This window comes from Siphateles boraxobius, unplaced genomic scaffold (genome assembly GCF_051911475.1).
Source record: "Siphateles boraxobius isolate OS27281-9 unplaced genomic scaffold, OSU_SipBor_1 25, whole genome shotgun sequence".
NCBI classification, from domain to species: domain Eukaryota; kingdom Metazoa; phylum Chordata; class Actinopteri; order Cypriniformes; family Leuciscidae; genus Siphateles; species Siphateles boraxobius.
The window spans coordinates 10034755-10054983 of record NW_027508866.1 but is presented as its reverse complement, the minus strand read 5'-3'; the positions used below and the strand labels follow the sequence as shown (position 1 = coordinate 10054983).

The following is a 20229-nucleotide window of genomic DNA, read 5'->3' as shown; positions in this document are numbered from 1 at the left end:
TGTACACTGAGAACTCAACAAGGTGTCTGTCCCAATCACAATGCCAAAACAAACCGCATACAATGAATGTAGGGAAAGGACACTGTACATTATCTGCATGAGAGATAACAGTAGATTGATCGTTTTGTGTAATTTTGTGATATTTATTTGTGGTTATGTAGGTCATTTAGGAAGTTCAGTGTCACGTTTTCTCCTTCATGGCTGTGAGAGCAGTTTCAGGTGTCAGACACATGAAAACGTGACCCTTAAGACTCCCTAAACAATGAGAACAATCAAATGAGGTTAATCTGCTGTAAAGTCACCTGACAATGTAAAGGTCAGACATTATTCATCTGACAGGTCACAGTAAAATTATATTAGACCGTGATCAGGTTGCATTTCAGATTTCCATATTGACATTGCAATATAGACACCCAAAAATCCCCTTTTGCAGAATGAATTTGCATGACCCACATTAGTTAGGCTCTTTTTTTCAGTATATAAGGGCAAACCACCTCATAGACAACTTTTAAATATGTATTTATACCTTTCTGACCTTACATGCAATTAATAGTTGACCTCTGGCATGTTTTGAAGTGTGCTTATTATAATTCAAACGCAAAAGGCCCAAATGATATTTTTAGGCTAATTCCATTTCCATTGCAGATGTCATGATTTTATGCTAATAAGTAAGAATCCACTCGAGGAGACAGTGATTTGTTCTTGTACCAGCAGCAGTCTTTATTCATATGAAGCATGCATTAATGGATGAATCACAAATATACATCTATACTTTTAAGAGCTCAGCCTGCCATTGGAATTATGATACTAAGAGCCAAAAGATAACTTCAGATCAAAAAATCTACGCATTGCTGCACTCTCCTCCAGCTCACTTTCATTCAAAATTGCTTTCATTTCCATTTCTTTATTTATGAAGTTGTACAAGCAGAAGGAATCTGTAATACTCTGCTACGTGTTCAAACCTGTGGATTTAAAAGTTACAAATTGTAAATTGCAAATGCAGGGATGTTTTTGGCTGTACATGAGTATATTTTAGATTCTGGGGTGTCAACATTTCATGAGGGTTAAGCATAAAGAGTACTCTTTAATAAATAACACATACAGTTTAACATTTTGTTAGGTATTAGGAACTGTCTTAAAGAGCTCTCTCACTTGCAAACACTCCACACACGTTCAAATACATATTTTTTTGTGTTTTACAGGTACCACAGCTTGTGGGATTGGATTCATTTGATGGGTCAGTCAATACTTTCCCTTTTAATGCACTTCGATTCGAAAACACAAAAAAATTATATTGCCTTATCTAAAAGCTAAGGATTAAAGCTCTGTTTTGGTTGTGCTTTAACATGCACACTGTAAGACAAACAAAAATAGAAGAAAAACGAATTAGGCACTGGCAATTTTCTGCCAGCATATGTAGATGTTAAGTTTACATACATTTCCTTCAATCCTAAAACACAGCACAATCCAATGCATAATCAAAAATACATGTGAAAAGTCAATACGGAAAAGTCCTTCATATTAACACACTACATTGTGTCCTATTTTTACAGACTTTTCTTTGTGTATCCCAAGATCCAAGCTACACTTAAACGCAGGTTTCATGTTCAGAGCTGATGAAGTGCACTGTTGCTCTTCTAAACCACATTATGCTATGATTATTCACCAAGAAAAAAACAGTTCTACGCTGAGCCCTGCTCAGCCCTCCAGCGGTGGGAGATCCTCTCTTGGAGCAGGGCATCTCAGCTCACCGGAGCATTTTTGAAGGTGGATTGTGCCAGTGTCTTTTGTAGAATAGTGCTCCCATTCCCACGACCATGATGCAGGCGAATGCCAGGATTCCCACAGCTACGCCGAGACCCACAGAGGAGTCCACAGGTTTTTTCATGCTGATTGACACATCTGAGATGCAAAGACATATGAGGTCAGATTGACTAAGCTACACTCTAAAAAATGCTTGGTTGTTTCAACTCAACTTTGGGTCAAAAATTCGACAAACCCAGCCGTTTGGTTACATTTTGAAATTACATTTATAACCCAATGTTTTTGGTTTGTCCATATTTGACCCAAAGTTGGGTTAAAACAACCTAGCATTTTTAGTGTAGCTGTTCAAAAGTTTAGAGGAAGCTATTTATTTTGAAAGAAATCACTACTTTTGTTCAGCAATTAATGGTATTTATAAATGTTATAAAAAAAAATATTTCAAATTAATTGTGTTTTGAAATCCAGTTTCCACATCAAAATTAAGCAGCACAGCTGTTCTCAACATTGATAATAATAATTGTTTCTAAAGCACCAAATCAGCATAATTAGAATGATTTCTGAAGGATCATGTGACACTGAAGACTGGAGTAATTATGCTGAAAATTCAGCTTTGCCATCACAGGAATACATTTCATATTACAACGTTTAAAAATATAATAAAATAGAACAATAACACAGCATTACTGTTTTTTTTGATCAAATAAATTGACACTTGGTAACCTTAAGAGACTTTATTTTAAAAACTTTAAAAACCTTACTGACCCCAAACTTTTGAAGGACATTTTAAAGCTACTCAAGGGAGCAATATATTTATAAAATATAATTACAAATTTATCTTCAAAATATATAATCTAATAATTCTATTATTATTATTATTATTATTATTATTATTATTGTTATTACTTTTATTATTATAGTAAATTCATTTATTCATAAGAGTTTTTCTTTGGCCTAAAAAATATTAAGGGTTTTTAACTTGATCTTGATTAGGGTCAACATTAAATTAAAACAGCTACATTTAAATACTTTTTTTTTTTTAAATAGAATATGATGTCTAAAACAGTGGTAGACAGCAGTGGTTACTGTACATTCATCTATACAAAGATCTGCCTCACATACGTTTCTATTTTTATCTTGTTCATTCACATGATTTATCTGAACAAATTGATTCACTAAAACAAATCAACACTACATATAAACATTCTAAAAGAGAGCGCTTGATCATTGCCTATGTTTGCTAGGTTCATTTAGTATTGAATCCCCAACACTGGACAAATATTACATGTTTTATAAATCAAACAGTTAATGCTCACCTTCCTCTTTTGTTGCCACCACTGAAATGAAATAAACAGAATGGAGTCAGTTTCTCAGAAAGCAATACAGGCAACTTAAAACTCAGTAGTGTTATTAATGATTTTTTTTTTCAAAAGGGGAAGAAACGTACCGTTCTCTGCACGTATGATGATGGCTGGTGATGTGATGGTAGTGCTGTCTGTGACTCCATTTGAAGGAGTAATGGGAGCAACGTCTCTCCTTTTTCGTTTGCGACATTGCTGTGAAAAGAGCCATAGATCCTGGTTAGTCCAAAAAGTGTCTCGGCCAATATTTGTCTGGGTAGGTGAACTGTATGTGTGTGTTGATATTTTTGTGGGGCAGTGGGGGAAAAAATTGCAAAGCTTGGCCAAACCACTGTATAGTGACATTAACAGATGATACAGCATTATACAAACAATATGATCCAAACCAAGCCAAAAAGTGTTTCTATACTGACTTAATTTAAATTCTAACAGGCTGATTTAAGAAGAAATGATGTAAATGGGGAGTTTATGTTGTATGTGTGTATGTGTTTACCCTAAATGTAGCGCAGGTTGATATTTCACACAGTCGTGTGATGCAGTGCAGATAGTACGTCGACACTGTCTGGTTCTGCTGCTCTGTAAAGCGGAAGGCAGGGAACGAGAACCGAGCAAGCTGCATCTCCCCGTTCACCAGCATTTTAGTGAGCCGATCCATTTCACAACTAATCAAACAAATCATCAGACTAATTATTCTGTCTCAGGCCCTCCAAACACTTTCAGACAGATTTTATCATTACAAACATGGCTTTTGTACATGGTGCAATGGTATTATGTTGTTTTGGACATGTACGCTGACTTCATACATGTACATACATGTACATACACCATGATATATGACTACAGTAATTGTCCAGTACTAGGGATGCACCGATATGAAATCATTTTTGAGAGCCTGATTACAAAAACAAAAGTCTCACCATAGAAGCCATGTCCCAAGCACACAATTATAATGTTCTCATTACAATTTTATGTAGCTTATATGACAGACTTGTCATACTTTTTTTTTCCTTTTTTGACCTGATTCCAATGATATTTCAAGCAATTCAAAACCATCATGGCGAACAGTGCGCATCTGAAGTTTCTCAGCTGAAGGATATAATAAATTATTTATTGACTTTGATTATCGGCCAAATATTCTTATTGTAACATATATGAGCAGATCACGATATGGATGGCCGACAAATACTAAGGTATTTGACACCATCACTGCACCATTGTACCGTCACAATAAATTTTCAAGGGTTGACATACAACACAACCGCATGATACTGCATTATGTTTGTAGTTTGTGTTAAATTTTGCATTGGATTTATTTGATGGGTCAGTCAATACTTTCACTTTTATTGCACTTCAATTAAAAATTTAAGATAATTCATATTGCCTTATCTATAAGCTAAGGGTACTGCATTATGATTGTAGTTTGGGTTAAAAAACATATTAAAACAATATATTAAAAAGATATAAATTGTTATATAATAATATTAAAAATACTAGTTTTATAATTAAACTTACGGCACGAAGAGGTTGAAGAAGTTCTTGCTGGTGGGTGCGTTGGAAACGGAGGCAAAGCATCTGTCCAGCAGCAAAAAGTACCTGTGAAAGACATAATAATGGTCAACTTCAACACAAAACGACCAGATTTACTGCCATGATGATACTCAATGAAACATGTATTACTGGGAGGTCAAGTTGGTGGCCTCCACTTGCACAAACACATTTGTCCTCAGCTCAATACCAATGGGAGGCATTTGGAGAGGCTGGGTGTAGTTTATGTCCTGAGAAATTAGACAAAATAAATTCAGATAAATAAATATTTGATATTAGCCTTTGTTTCTAGCTGATCTAATCTATGGATTCATGAAGGTTAAGGATTGACATACACTGAAGAGTCTTAGGTTCAGAGTGCTGATGAAACTGCCATTGTTGTCTTTTACTGCAATCGAGGAGGACGACCTTTGAGAAGACAGAACAAGGTTAAAGATGACTTGAAACAGCTTACAATTACTCAACGTTGACAACTCACAGACTAAACATGTGTATAGTCTATGTGTCATAGTGTTTCTCTATTGTGAATTTGATATTGTCTCCCTGTCCCTTGAGGACAACAACATCGATGGATTGGATTGGATCGAATGTGTTGTTGGAGTGATATTACACCAAGACGCTTATTCCCCAATGAGTTTTGTTCATTTATCCCAGGTAAATATATCTTGCACTTGGTTTGCTATAGCGTGAGAGAAAATGAGTTCTTACACATCCACTCGAGTGTTGTTGATCAGGTACTCCAGAGGATAGGAGCACGAGTAGTAGTACTTCAGCTCGGCATTATACGTCACAGTGCCTGTTGTGATGTCACTCGACCGTACAACTCCACTGATGTTGACCGTCTCAATGTTGGAGAAATCTGAGAATACGCCTGTCCCAGCACTCTGATACGTCTGGGGAGAAAAGTTAGAAATGAACTGCATCTAATGCTGTAAAAAAAAAACAAATGGACCCTTTAGTTTAGACTTTGTGTAAAAATATATTTTCTGGAATTTTTGCAGTATCAGAATACTTCTGTACACCGCCTTTTTTATATTTTGTGTATTTACTAGCAATGTCTGAGTGAAAATTGTCTCTAAATCAATTTTTTCTTCTTCAGTGTATTACTCACGATAAAATTGCTGCCACAGGCATTGGTTGAGTTAAGCGGGAACCTAAATCGGGCCACTGGAGGTGAGACTGTAGTGTCGACGGTCCCCTTGCAATTTGGGTTATTTATGACATTGTTGAGGATCAACTCTGTTTCGTTGTAGCCAGTGTATAGAACAGGACAGAATCTGATGGCCAGACTGATGTATTCCGTTCCACATTCCACCGAGATGTCTGTGTACTCTGTCGTGACAAGAACGACCGGATTAGTTGTACAAAAACTGACATAAAGTCTTACTTGAGGCCCAAAAAAAAACATTTAAATCGAATTAACAATTTTTGTTCATCAGAATTTCAACCTTCTGTGTGATTCATCAAAATTATAAATCAAAACTATACCTGGATGTCTGTAATCTGATCCACAATCGCTCTGTGTTAACTGAAAGCTTTTGTCGAATTTTGTAGCTAGGAGGACGAGGAAAATGTTGAGGAGAATATATTTCCTGTTGTTTCCTGAATGTGAACCTGTTCATGGAAGAAAATAACACCATATTCAAAATCAGTTAGTCACCATTGGTACATCCAGGAGCTCAGAGTATATCCCACAGTTACACGTCCTAGCACACGTACACACCTTGTATCATGCTTGCGGTTGGCTTTGGTATCCTCTGCCTGTGAGATCTTCTTGCGAATCAAGAGTCTTTTTATAGAGCACTTTCCTTTGTTGGATGGGATTGAATGAAATAAGGTCAGAGAAGTTTGGTGTGTCCCCTGCTCAGGACCAGCCCTTTTTGTGAATAAAGTCCCAGAGTCGACTGCCTGAGGGCACTTGCTGAAACTCTACACATGGAGACATCTCTAAAGACATGCAGTTGACAATGGCCTGGTTTCTATGTCTACTTTACTTAAACAAGGATACCCTTGGCACGTTAATATAAAACCTCACGGAGTAAGTGTCGTGCCCCAGGGAGTGGAGACAATACGGCAATGGCTCTTTTAACACTGTACGAAATGTCAGGTATCTTTATGTTGATCCAAAGGTAATTCTAGAAACACAATAAATAAGGATTGTAATGCAAACACGCATGATTTAGCAATGTACGTCTAAGCATGCGACTGTTTTAATGGATTTTTTTTTTTTTGATAGACAGCTGAGTTATTTGCTGTCGTTGTTTGTTTACTTGTTATTCGAGGATTATCTGTTTCCATGGTAACATTGTTTTCTTTAGACAAGGGTTTCTCCGATATAACATTGTCAGGCATTGTTACCTGATTTCTTCAAAATGTTAAAGGAAACTATACTCTTGACATATCAATTGAAATATATAGAATATTATATTAACATAACCTGACACCATAGAAGAGCTCAAATCAGAGCTCCTCATAATAAAAGATATATTATATTTTTGTTTCTATTATTTATTAAAGCTACAATATATAAGATTTTTCTAATACAATATCCAAAAATCACTTGCACAGTGAGATATATTTCCTGCAGTTGTGTACTAACAATATCCCAAAAGTTCCCAAAGATTTTTAATTTCAGAGAAATTACAATCCAATTTTAAATAATGGCTCGTCCATGATCACTTGTCGCCTGTCAATGGCGTAATATCTGCGTGATCCCCCGTACTGCAATAGTAACCATGGCGACAGACGTGGACAACTGCGTTAAACGTCTAGCGGCACGCTCACGCTGTTGTTGTTTCGTTCAAACATTATGGACCATGGCAAGCAGACTTTGGGACAAAAGGAGAAATAAAACAAGGATCAATGTCAGCGTGGCGTTTTCGAGATGCCGAGAGCTCCACTTCCATGACAAACTTCAACTCGACAGAGACGCCGCTCTTGCATGTACTTTATTAGACAGGTGAGCAAATGTACATAAAACGAATCAATGTTATATAGCTCAACATGATGAAATGTTAGAATATGATCAGTATGTTATTCTAATGTTGATCTAGCTCACTGCTAGTCTCGTACAGCCAACAAACTAACACATAGAATAACATTATAACTTTCAACACACTCAAATGCAGTTTAGTGTGATAGTGTAGACCAAGTGAAACAGCGCTGCGTTACCTCACAAGTTTTATTCATCAAATAAACTGACATGTGTGAGTAGTAATTCAGCACTTGCGGGTAGTTCGGTAGAATGAAATGTCCTTATTCCTTTATACCTGCAGGACTCGCGTGTGTTGCTGATATCTGTCTCTCATTAGCAATCGCGTCCTGCTTCATACCACAGTCATGTTAAAAACATCGATGTATTCACTCATCCATAAACATTATTAGATCCATCAGCATGACGACAAGTTCCATAATTCCGCTTAAGCGTCATCAACCAGCGCCTTTGTTATTGTAAGAAGTTAGCGACCCCTAGCGGTGAAAATAATTACATATTGTAGCTTTAAGTTAGTAATCAATCAATTAATAATAATACAATTATTATGTTAATATTATTTTGAAAATATAACATTGAATCTATCTATCTATCTGTGTCTATCTGTCTGTCTATATTTACAGAACATATCTATCTATCTATCTATCTATACTTACAGAACATATCCATCCATCTGTCTATACTTACAGAACATCCATCTATCTATCTATCTATCTATCTATCTATCTATCTATCTATCTATCTATCTATCTATCTATCTGTCTATCTGTCTGTCTGTCTATACTTACAGAACATTTCCATCTGTCTGTCCATCCATTCTGATAGAATTTTATCTATCTATCTATCTATCTATCTATCTATCTATCTATCTATCTATCTATCTATCTATCTATCTATCTATCTGTCTGTCTGTCTGTCTGTCTATACTTACAACATGCATATTTCTGCTTTTTTATACAGGTATACTTTGACAAAACTGTTGCAACAACTTATATAATAATGATTTGGCAAACTATTTGCACAAATTCATTCTGCCCATGTTTCATAAATTAAGCCCACTGGGCATTGTCGGATAAACAATTAAATAGATCAGAAATCAGACAACATAATTGCAAGGGTGAGGAAAACATTCATTAAGCACATCTCAGTGCACTCCGGGGCTTTGTTTTGACTGTCATCCCTTCACAGTAATATCTCAATTTAGTCCTGAGTCACTTTGTTTGGTTGATCCAATTCTTTTCAAAATACAAATAATACCATCAAGCTTGACAAAATACCACATGTTCCCAGTTAATGCTTATTAGTCACTTAACACTTATACACCAACTATTCTTATTCCACCAACAGTATCCTGCTTTACTTCAAGTCTGACATGACAGAAATAATCACATAACCTATGGCTCATTCCTTATACACTTGTCTTAGTAGACTAAATCTGTTATCACATATCAACAGGTCCAAAAGAAGGGCAATCTCTGCGTGTCAACACTGTTAAGTGGTGTGAGATGGTCAGTGGATTATTCTGTAATGAGAGGGCGCTACTTTAAGCTGCAAACTAAGCACTTTGTTTCAGCACTTTTCTTTTCTTTTCTTTCTCTGTGCAATGAGCCATAGATCCAGATAAATCTGTGGAGAATCACATGGGTTTAATATAGCTTAAGCATGACCCCTGCCCGTGTCAGATGCCAAAAGTGTGAGATCTTCTTCAAAACAGATTTCTTTTTGGCATCCACTTGTAAATATGATGCTATAGACAAAGATCTGGTAGCTTTCACTGCTAGGGTCAAATAATAGGTTGAATGACAATGATATCTTTAGATCATAATTCTCATTTACTGCCATAAGGCTACACGGCCTTGGAATATTGGAAACTTTTAATCGGCAAAACTTTAATTTGTAGCCTCCTTTATAATATAACACAATAGGCCCATCATTTATTTTTGCAATAAATACAATACTCTACTGCTTCAATTTTTATTAATGCTTTTATTCAGCAAGAATGTATTAAATGGATCAAAAGTGACAGTAAAGACATAATGTTACAAAATATTTCTAATAAAAATAAAGGCTGTTCTGAAAGAGATCTTAAAAAAAAACACAGAACCAGTGTTTTCAACATTGATAATACAAAATGTTTCTTGAGCACCAAATTAGCATATTAGAATGATTTCCGAATTATCATGTGACACTGAAGACTGAAGTTTATTTATAAAATATAATTTTTATACATACACAATTTTATATTTAATAATAACATTTATCAAAAATGTGATAAATTCATATTGATTTAATAATATAATTTAAAGACTATATATATATATATATATATATATATATATATATATATATATATATATATATATATATATATATATATATATATATACTATTTTTCTGTAATTGGAATTCAGAATGGCACTTCCTTGTGTTAAAAGCTGAGTTTGTGTGATGGGGTTTGTGCTCATGGTCACTTAAATCAAAAGAGCTAATCCTTATATTCTATGCTGACACTCAACCCTTCTTTATGGCAGATGAGGATATTCATGTCAGGAACAAAAGTGGATTTTTATTTAAGAAGGGCATCCTTGTATATCACCATGGAAACCAGCATTGACACAAATACAATAATAGGCTTACATAAAGTTTCAGTAATATGATGGATTCACACGGAAATATCATTATACTTTTATATAAAATATGGTACCTGAATGATCACCATGGTATTGGTAAAACATGTCGAAAATATATGTTGTTTGCTGACAGTTTCTCGACAGCTTTGCCTTTACACTTCTACCAGCTCTATACGGGGATTTATCCTCTAATGAATTGTTTGTTTTTCATATCCAGATAGGACGTGATGTCTCATTCCTGCCCTTCTGTACCTTTGATTTCTTCTCAAATTGGGCCATTCATTCATTATGCCAAAATCCCATTCATATTTTCCACTGATGTCAAAGATAATAAAACTGGAAGTCTTCAAAAGTCTGATATGAATACAGGCTCTTTGTTTAGCTGGCATCATGATTACTACGATCATTGTGAAGAGCTTTAAAAGCTTGCTTTTTACAACATGACAGCACTGAATACAATAGAACTGAGTAATGGATTGTGATCCCTGTCTGTTTTGTAATTATTACTCAAAATCGCCAAACTAAATATTCATAAGCACATCTGAATTTACTTTATTGTTAAAAAACTAGGAAAAAAAGACCTACAAAGTAATACAAATGTGTGTTTGGGGGGATAATAACATGTGTTGTTACATTTAATTAAATTATCTTGGACATAAATTCCATTCAAATATCTTTAATAAAAAAAGAATAACTAACACTGAAAATTAGAGTATGTGAAACTAACTGCTAAGACTCATTACTGTTCAGTTGTTATCACAGAGACATATGCATACTAATAAGTAAAAACAAATAAACTAAAAATATCTTAAATAGTCTTCGCATCCAATCACATAGCATAGTGATCTAGGTTGCTGCTCGACTTAATTAAATTCGTTCCCTATGGTCTCTCTCTCAAACTAATTATTGCAAAGAGTCATGCACTTGGAATCACTGGTGTCCCATGATCCTTTGTGCCGTCGTGATGAATGGACTCCTCACATTCCATCCTATAGCCTCTAATATTCTCACTGAACTAGAAATATGTGTTTGGCAGGTCTATTAGATACCTCAGCTTATGTTCTTCATGTAACTGATCTTAAACCCTGCAATAATGAAGTGAGGGGCTGGGGTATTAACTTTAAGTTACACTGCACCAACAGATCCGGATCAATTGACATTTCAAATTAAATACTTGTAAAACAGTTCGCTGCTCTGTTGATAAGTTCATTTACAAGAGTAATTAAATAAAGTGTGTAAAAGAAAATTGGAATAGTTCACCCAAAAATGAAGATTCTGTCTCGATTTTTTTATATATTTTACACGAGTACATGAATGCAGACCATGAGCACTTGGACATTAAAGTGAATGTGCTCAGTTAATTTGTTATAAACACTGACTAGCTTGCTTACCAAGATTGTGGATAGTTCACCCAAAAATGAAAATTCTGTCATCATTTATTCACCCTCAAGTTGTTCTAAACCTTTATGAATTTCTTTCTTCTACTGAACACAAAAGATATTTTGAAGAATACGGGTAACCATATTAACCACAAAGTAGTTGAGTTGGATAGTAAATTGTGGTCAAAACAATGACAAAATTATTCATTGGACCAAAAATTGCGCTTGGTGGTTGTTGCTTATGTTGAGCAAATCTTTTTAGATTTATACTGACACCTAGTGTTGTGGATGCAGATATACACAAAATCAATGTTTTCAGTTACCAATGCCATTGTAATGCATCACCAGCCATCATTAACTTGTTCCATTAGCAAAATAGTCCAATAACAGAGGCGTTACTGAGATAAAGTCAGTAGTAGCCCTTTCAGCTGGTAATGTGATCTCAACATGGCAACCCCTAAATTAGTTTGAGCTATATATATATAACTGAAATCTCAGTTTTCTTTGTAATGAGGGGGGAAAAAATTACTGAGTGCACCTTTTAAGTGCGTTCTTCCTGTTTATTTTTGTGTGAGAATCGTTTCAAATTCAGCCTCTAATGGTTTAGGATTGTGTGTTATGTAAAGTTACGGGAATGAGAATAGCTGTACCGATGCTTTGTAACCAAAAATAGGGAAACTGTGTGTTAGCTAAAGGCTGAGTAGAGTGGTATTATGATATTATTCCCTGTATGGCATGATTGTGTGTAACCGAAAGGCTCCGCACAAAGGTATTGTTGTATTGTTTTGCTGACTGAACAGCCGTGTATGTGTTTAGCTGAACGCTGGGTTGTGTGTTCCTGACAGAGGAGTTGGTGGCGTCTGTTTCCCCCTCAGCAGTGACAGAGACAGGATGAAGAAACACATGCTCATAACGCCAAGGATTGCGATGGCAGAAATCAAGGCACTCGTCACTGAATTCATTTTGAATGGAGGTCCGTTTAACTGTGCTGAAACACACACACACACACACACACACACACAGTGTTAAGAAGACTTCATAGAATATGTAACCCACCGTTCAAACGCTTATCGCGCCACTCTTTCTTTCAATCCTCTTGTACATTTCTTGATAACACCACCTGCTTCTACCCTCTATTAACTTCTCACTGTTGGAAACCGTTCAACTCATCGTTATTTTGGTCATGGTTTTAAGCCGTGACATCCTTTGAGGAAAAAAACATTACTCTATATTTTCAGGACGGAGTAAGCGTGCTTTTATCCTCCATCAGAAATGCTACAGCTCAGAGATAGAAGAATTTAGCCTCCTTTTAAAAGAACTAAAGTGGAGGAAAAAGTAAGCCTTACCTAGTTGGGAATTATTGGTGGGAGTTTCATCTGTGGACAGAGGAAAATTGTTTTAGTGAGATGGCACATTTATTGCCCAAAGACTAATTTAAAGTGCTAAATCATGTCTCATTTACATAACTTACAGTGATAAGATAAAATAACTTACAGTGTACTCAAAGTTGACTTTTTAGCAGTTTCTCTGGGAATCATACCTGTGAGCTACTAGTACTACATTATAGTTTATATCGTACCACTTCTGGTGATGATGGGTCCAGCGGTCATGACTGCGTTGTCAGAGGCCACACCGGTTCTTTCCGACGTGTCCCTTTTCTTCCTCTTACCACAGATCTGTCAGGATGCCAATATTTGTGAGTAATAAATGAACACAGTTCCAACTTGAAGTTTGGCTGCTTTTATATCAAACACATTTATTAAATAAAGCACATTAAATAAAGGAAATTAAGCCTATTATTAATAACCAATTACGATTTTTTTTTATAACAGAATACTTTCCTTACAAATTCTCATTACTTTAACTGAGCTGTTTTTATGATTCCCTTTATTCTCACTTGTGACTCATATTCTTAGCATAAATTAAAGCCAGTAAAACCAACCAAAACTGCATGACGCATATATAACTTGCCGTTTTAATTTATTTTCACATTAAAAACTATTCAATTTTTTGCAATAACTATGTCCTTTTTGTTTGTTTGTTTGTGTTTTCTATATTTACTTCTGAAGGATCTCGTGACACATTTAAGACCGGAGTAATGGCTGCTGAAAATTCAGCTTTGCCATTACAGGAATAAATGACATTTAAAAAAAGATTAAAATAGAAAATGGATTTTTAAATTGTAACAATATTTCACAATAATGCTGTTTTACTGTATTTTTGAAAAAAACAAACTGTATTTTTGATTGAGCATAAGAAACTCCTTTTTTTTTAAAAAAACATTTTAAAAAAACTCCACAAATAAATAAATTATATGAATGAATAAATAATTTTAAAAAATCATGAAAATATTTTTTTCTTCAGGTTTTAGGGTGAAGTATGACCCAGACATGTTGACACGTTTCACCTAAAGCAGCCATACTTACAGGCAAGAGCAGGGGGCAGTCGTCAGAGCGACACAGCTTGGTTACGCAGTGCAGAAACACAGTGGACATTTTCTGGTTCTTGTGCTTGACAAAGCGGAACACCTCAAAGGAGAAGCGGCCCATCTGGCTTTTCCCGTTCTCAAACACTGTTGTCTGCGGGTCCTTATCGCATCTGCTGGACCAGAGACAAGATACTCCTAGCATTCAGCTTCAGTTCTGTTTGTATAGACCCACATATGTGCAAGCACACCAACATATCTGAAGAAAACATGGAATTACCCAAAGAAAAGGTCATATCGGAGTTCATCATTAGGATTCCCAGAGGGAGTCGTGTAACAGTAGTCCATCAGAACGTTCCACCTGTGGAGAGTGACATGCGTGAATCAGTCACTAAAACATGGATGCTTGAATAGGAAACCGCCCTATACGACCAAACCACTGTTGTTTCATATAGAAGTAATTTGTCTTATCTCTACTCGGGACCCATAATAATCTTTCCCATTCATTTTAGTGGCGCCCTTCCCTGGCCCTAAACAAGGCCTGCATTGAGTCACTCAGCATTCTTCCTTTAATTGGCTAAACTAGTTCTGGATCTATTAGATATAAGAGAAGGGGTCATTTAGGGAAGTACTCTAACAATGCAGTGAAAGTCGAAAGACATTGTGTCTGTCTCAATTTACATTTGACCACCATCAGATCGTTCAGTATTCAGTATCACATCTACAGTATGTTTTAGTATGTTAGGCCTCCTTGCAAGATACTCTACTAAGATAGGTTTGTGTAACTGTAGTTTACCTCCTGTCTAGGTTGGTTGCTTTTACGGCGGCGAACACTCGTGTCTTCAAAGTAAGTCCAGACATTGGGATGGCAAGATGCTGGATGTATGTGGAGTCCTTAGACATTGAACACCACAGATTAGGATCCCACACATTTTTGCTGAAAAATTATTTAATTATTTGCTATGTACACACACACACACAAACACACACACACACATATATATATATATATATATAAACCGCTATATACAATAAATATATTATTTATATATTCTTTAAAATCATTTAAGAAATGAATTATAAATCATTTTTATTATTATAAACTGTTTAAGAAAAAACGTTGGAAGTCTCTACTATAGAAATGAGTGAAATATAGCAAAAAACTAAATTGACATAGACTGGTCTGAACTGGACACATTCCATTATTTCAATAATTATCAAAAACAGAAGAACAAGACTTAGTTTATGTATTAACTCAGTGCAAAAGACGTAGATAGATCTCTATGTATCGCTTAATTAAAAATGATACTGATGTTCTACATGTACTCACATTGTATAGAAGTAAATTCAGCGTGCTCACAAAAGTGCCATTGCTGTCCTTCACCGATATCGCAGCAGCTGACCTTCGAACAAAAGAAGCTATTAAAACATAATAAATATATTTTGCAGGCCAATTAATTCTGAAAGGAAAACTTGTGTAATAGTTTTTCCTGATTTACTGTCTGATGTCCTTGTAATCAACCGCGCATTAGGTTTTACAACATATTCGTTGTGCATACTAATTTAATTATGCCTCACCATTCAGCCCATTAAATCTGAACAGTAAGTGCTAAATATTTTACAACATGCAATTTGTTACCTTTTTATCTTCCCTCAAAATATTGTGAATAATTTAGCTTGGATTTAAAAAAATAATAATGCATTGGTTTTGAAATGAAGCCGACTTACGAAGCAAGCTGTGTGTTGTTGACCAGGTATTCCAGTGGGTAACTACAACTGAACTTGTAAAGCAGTCCTGGTAGGTAGCTGATGACCGTTGGGGGATCCGGAGTGTCAATGTATCCAGCTATATTCCCAATCTGAACCAGGGAAAGATTCCCATATGCGTTGGGCCCCTGAGCTGTTGAGACCTACAGACACATTGGCACTAAACTGTGATTGCTCTTCCTGAAACTAATGTACCTTCACCTCCATAATCCTCAGCCTTTTTATCAATGCCGGATCTCTGCAGTCACCAAACCAAAGATAAATCCACCTCACCACAGATGTTCTTCATTTATAATGGCCAAACTGTCATAGACAGAATACTGTCCCTCCAAACACAAGCTGTTTTTTGGCATTTACTGTAACCAATGTGTTTTCCTACTAATGACTGAACCTGAAAGAAAAGTTCCTTTAAGGGATATGCTAATGTGAGCAGTTTGAAAATTGTGAAAACAGGTAGTTTCTTACCACCAGTGCGTTTCCGCAAGACTCCAACGTGCTGAGACTGATGCTGAAGAGTACAACCGTTGGGAACGTGTTGTTGTTGATGAACCCTCGGCAGTGGGAATCACCGTGACGCCCGTTCAGGGCCAGGTCAGTGTCGGTGTAGCCAGAGAAAAGCACTGGGCAAAAATTTATCTTCAGCGTAATGGTTTGCACTCCACAATACACGCTGATGTCCCGCTCAGCTGTTGAGAGAGAATGAGATATAATTAATTATGTGTCACTGATTAAATGCTTATACAAAAAAAAGAGAGAGCTCACTCACCGGGAAAGCGGCTGTGAAAGTTGGCATCGCAGTTGAACCCATTGAATTGCGCATTGACTATAAAAGTTTTACTTACAAGCAAAAGAATCACACACAAACGTTCCATTTCAGCGCCTGAGAAAGACAATGTATGAGCAAATTCTTTGGATTCATCAGAAGATGCTTCTTTTTCTGAAATCAGAGAAGAAATGAATGATTAGACTCTCTTCAAAAGGTAATTTGACTGCATTGTTCTGTAATTATGCTATTAAAGTTGAAGAAAACGGATAGAAAATGAGAAATCTGATACTTTTGTTGGTGCTTCTGTTCAATTTGAAACCAATTATGAACGTAAATTGCTCTGAAGTGCTATTGCACAAGCTTTGGGAACAAATCGACTCACCTGAATTTATATATTCAAAAAGCTGCAAATCTATTCAAACAGATTCACTTCCTGTATGTATTTGTTAGTATGATGCTTTTACACAGAGTTCTGCGTGTTTCACCCTGACCTTGGTCCAGTTCTCCCCTCCGTCTGCTTTAGCATCCCTCACTCCGTTTCGGAAGACTCACCCGTTTCCCTGGCAGCTGTAGAATCAGCGGTACTCCATCTGTTCTCGGCTGTGGCGCGAGACTGACTGGATTACCCAGCATCCCGGCAAAACAACTAGAAACACGGCCTTGCTCCGAGGAAAAAAAATAAACATAAGAGATTCATTATTTGAACACGTCAACAGCAAAAGCGCTGTCTGGGGGAACATGGGAAAGTCCATCAAAAGTGAATGTGTTATACAAATCCTTTCACAGGCCCAGAAACATGAGCAGGTTTTGAAGTTTCCCACTCATATCCTTTCTGCTTGATCTTGCTTTGTCAGCGCTCACAAGTGGCCCCACGCCGCATGTGGTCTGGGGGGGTGGAATTATCTTTTCATCGGCTCCGGGACTGGGCTCGTCGCTGACTGAGCTGGCCTTTCTGTGTGCCAGGACGGTCTGGGTCGGGACCAGGATTGTCTGGACGCTTTAGATGCTTTGTTTGGCCCGGCTCAGTCAGCACTTCCCCAGCCGCCTCTCATGATGGTATCCCACCTGTCCCACCTTTTCGACTGCTACTCTTGGCCTTACGTCAATTGTTGGCTAATGTATATAGAATCTATATCACAAAAATGGGGTCTTCTGTGAATAAACACTCATGTTTCCAATATCTGCATACTTCTAGTGATGAATGCCTGTTCCAACCCTTTCAAATTTATAGCAGACTAATATTTCATTAAATTAGCTGCCATTTAAACATCATCATTTTTAAAATGCCTTTAATCTGCATGATTAATGGCCTTGGAAATGTCTCTACGGTCCATCCTTGCAGCAAAAGGGGAAACTTGAATGATTTCATTGTCCGTTCTTACCTGATTAATCAAAGCTCAAGATGTTCGGGCTGCAGGCCAGCTCCAGCTGCAATACATCATCAAAAAGTCGCTTGTCAATCTGTGCAAAATACAAGAAATCCAAAGGAGAAGAATTTTCAAAAGTATGCAATACCATCCCAAACTGTTAAAATCCTAAATCCTCCTCGGATATTACAGAGACACGAATCGGATGAAACTCTGAGCCCCTTCGGCTAGAGCTCTGACGAAGTTTGCCTCACGTCTTAGAATTTCTTCAGATGGAAGGGGATTGTGGGTAAAATGGAGCTGTTCGTCTATAGCGGGGCAATTCAGTACTTGCGATAAGTATCTCTATTTATGCGCTTCCAGCAAATGTCATTCTTTCATTTTTCACACTTGAATGTCTCTATATGGCAGGCTATAGTGCTGTTTATCAGTGTGGCACAATCTCATTCACCTTGGCAAGATATCAGGGCAAGCAGAACTGTAAGGATTTCCACATCATGTATTATTGCATTAACATTCTAGGATCGCATTTGAGACAATGGGAAATAATTTGGCATTCTTTTAACATCTTCAATTTATTAGATTAAATTAAGCTATGCCTGTGCAAAATAAAAGCATTTATTTATTGCAAAACGGCATCCTTGGACAATATAAGCCTTTTAAAACTTTGTATATGTTCTTGAGCGTTTGACTAGCTATTCATTGCTCAATTAATGGGTCTAGAACAATTACAGGATGGTTTTATAGTTTACGAATGTGTTTTGGGCTCATTTTAAACACTAAATAGAATGATGAAATGTGTTTTGGGCTCATTTTAAACACTAAATAGAATGATGAAATGTCCGATCAAAGCCACCGGTAGGAATTATGTTTACGAACACAATTATACCTTATCGCAACACAAAGGCTGTATCTATTTTTATTTGGCTGGCATTTGGTCTTGCTCCATTTTCTTGCATTTTTTATTTATCTGATGACTATTTAGAGTGCAATGAATAATGTGGGTCATTACGAGGTTAGTGAAAAAATCAGTAATGCAATATAAAACCGACAATAACAGGAATGACAATGGCATATCTAACCTTTCTTGAGGTCTTTAGAGTAACCATCAATAATATTTGATCATCCTCTCTGAACAGAATACTATCTGCATATCTTGTATCATAAATCAGACTATAGTTTCTGAGAAAATGCATGACTCTTTCTTAACAGGGTACAAGTAATTACTGTTTTTCTACTAGCCATGTGAAATGCGATCAGTTGGCTGGCAAGCAGGTGTCAGGCCCAGTGCATCAATCACTGCGGCCTGCATGGAATTAGGAACTATGAGCAATCTGTCTCTGTTTGGTTGTCGTGGCTATCCGGCAGACAGGATACGTCTGGTCTAGTGAGAAGGATAAAAAAGTAAAAGAGGAATTTTAAACAAGGGAGTACACTGTTGGTGGCATGCAAACCACACATTTTGTTAATTGCCTCTGTCTCTCTCAAAGTGTCACCATGTGACCACCACCAAGTGTCTTCTTGATGAAGAAGAAGAAGACTGAAGAATGCAGACTCAAAATATATACAAGGTTTAATTCAAAAGCAAGTACAAAGACGTAACAGCGTCCAACAGAAACACATACAACAACCGACAACCACAGACTGAAAACAAAGGAACTAAATACACAGAGATAATGAAATGATAACGAACAGGTGTGATGATAAGATGAGTGTCCAAGACAACTGATGACTGGCGGGAAACAGAAACACATGTGACTAATGAAAACAAACAAAGTCCATGAAAACAGAAACTAAAAACAAACAAAACTGACGGCGTGAGAAACACAGATTCTGTTTGCTTTGCTGCTTAATTGTGCCATGTTTATTCATAAGGGTTTTTAACTGGAGGCACAGTTAATTTAAACTTATTATTATGTAAATTTGATTTGAAATCTTACTGAAATGATTTAAGGCCACAAATTGGCTGTTAATGTTGCAATTCAGCCTACATTAGAAAGATTTTGATGGGGCTAACTGAAAATTAAGTTCTATAAAACATTAGAAATATACGAAAATAATCATCATAATACATAGGGACCAGAAATACCTACATAAGGGCACGTCCTAATCTTGCTGAGTTGATATTTTGTTGATCCTGGAATAACATTACAATATTTAGTCCTAACCAGGCCCTAACCCCTACCTAACCCTATAAGTTATCCATCAGAGGGAAATGATAGTGAATAATGCTGAT

General features: G+C 36.4%; 2 protein-coding genes across 4 annotated transcripts; both read right to left on the bottom strand.

Annotated features, from left to right (window-relative positions):
* Positions 1-695: 695 nt before the first annotated feature.
* Positions 696-6464, bottom strand: LOC143749527 (zona pellucida-like domain-containing protein 1). The gene is made up of 11 exons (XM_077241992.1): positions 6391-6464; positions 6156-6281; positions 5779-5999; positions 5376-5560; positions 5003-5075; positions 4800-4897; positions 4635-4715; positions 3616-3784; positions 3209-3317; positions 3078-3098; positions 696-1902 (listed from the first exon to the last, which is right to left on the bottom strand). Exons 1-11 carry the CDS (start codon positions 6398-6400, stop codon positions 1748-1750), a joined length of 1248 nt encoding a protein of 415 aa, XP_077098107.1. The 5' UTR covers positions 6401-6464; the 3' UTR covers positions 696-1747.
* A 3741-nt stretch (positions 6465-10205) lies between these two features.
* On the bottom strand, positions 10206-18267 carry zpld1a (zona pellucida-like domain containing 1a). 3 transcript variants are annotated; one of them, XM_077242536.1, is made up of 13 exons: positions 18142-18267; positions 18009-18054; positions 17179-17755; positions 16627-16797; positions 16326-16546; positions 15822-16003; positions 15424-15496; positions 14890-14987; positions 14374-14454; positions 14095-14266; positions 13248-13344; positions 13015-13044; positions 10206-12656 (listed from the first exon to the last, which is right to left on the bottom strand). In XM_077242536.1, exons 4-13 carry the CDS (start codon positions 16730-16732, stop codon positions 12481-12483), a joined length of 1236 nt encoding a protein of 411 aa, XP_077098651.1. In that variant the 5' UTR covers positions 16733-16797; positions 17179-17755; positions 18009-18054; positions 18142-18267; the 3' UTR covers positions 10206-12480. The 3 variants fall into 3 exon arrangements, 2 of the variants coding, with proteins under 2 accessions (XP_077098651.1, XP_077098650.1); XR_013207085.1 differs by lacking the exons at positions 18009-18054; positions 18142-18267 and having other exon boundaries at positions 10206-11751; positions 11810-12656; positions 17179-17718; XM_077242535.1 differs by lacking the exons at positions 18009-18054; positions 18142-18267 and having other exon boundaries at positions 14095-14269; positions 17179-17719.
* Positions 18268-20229: the final 1962 nt, after the last annotated feature.

Excerpts from the sequence above, each read along its gene's own strand:
- LOC143749527 (XM_077241992.1), bottom strand. Across the intron at positions 6,000-6,155 it reads ATCAGATTACAGACATCCAG|AGTACACAGACATCTCGGTG; the intron begins GTATAGTTTTGA and ends TTGTCACGACAG. Across the intron at positions 3,785-4,634 it reads TTCTTCAACCTCTTCGTGCC|TTGTGAAATGGATCGGCTCA; the intron begins GTAAGTTTAATT and ends TTGTTTGATTAG.
- zpld1a (XM_077242535.1), bottom strand. The coding sequence starts at position 16,732 with ATGGAACGTTTGTGTGTGATTCTTTTGCTTGTAAGTAAAACTTTTATA. Across the intron at positions 13,345-14,094 it reads ACTGCCCCCTGCTCTTGCCT|ATCTGTGGTAAGAGGAAGAA; the intron begins GTAAGTATGGCT and ends GCATCCTGACAG. Across the intron at positions 12,657-13,014 it reads CACCAATAATTCCCAACTAG|CACAGTTAAACGGACCTCCA; the intron begins GTAAGGCTTACT and ends TGTGTGTTTCAG.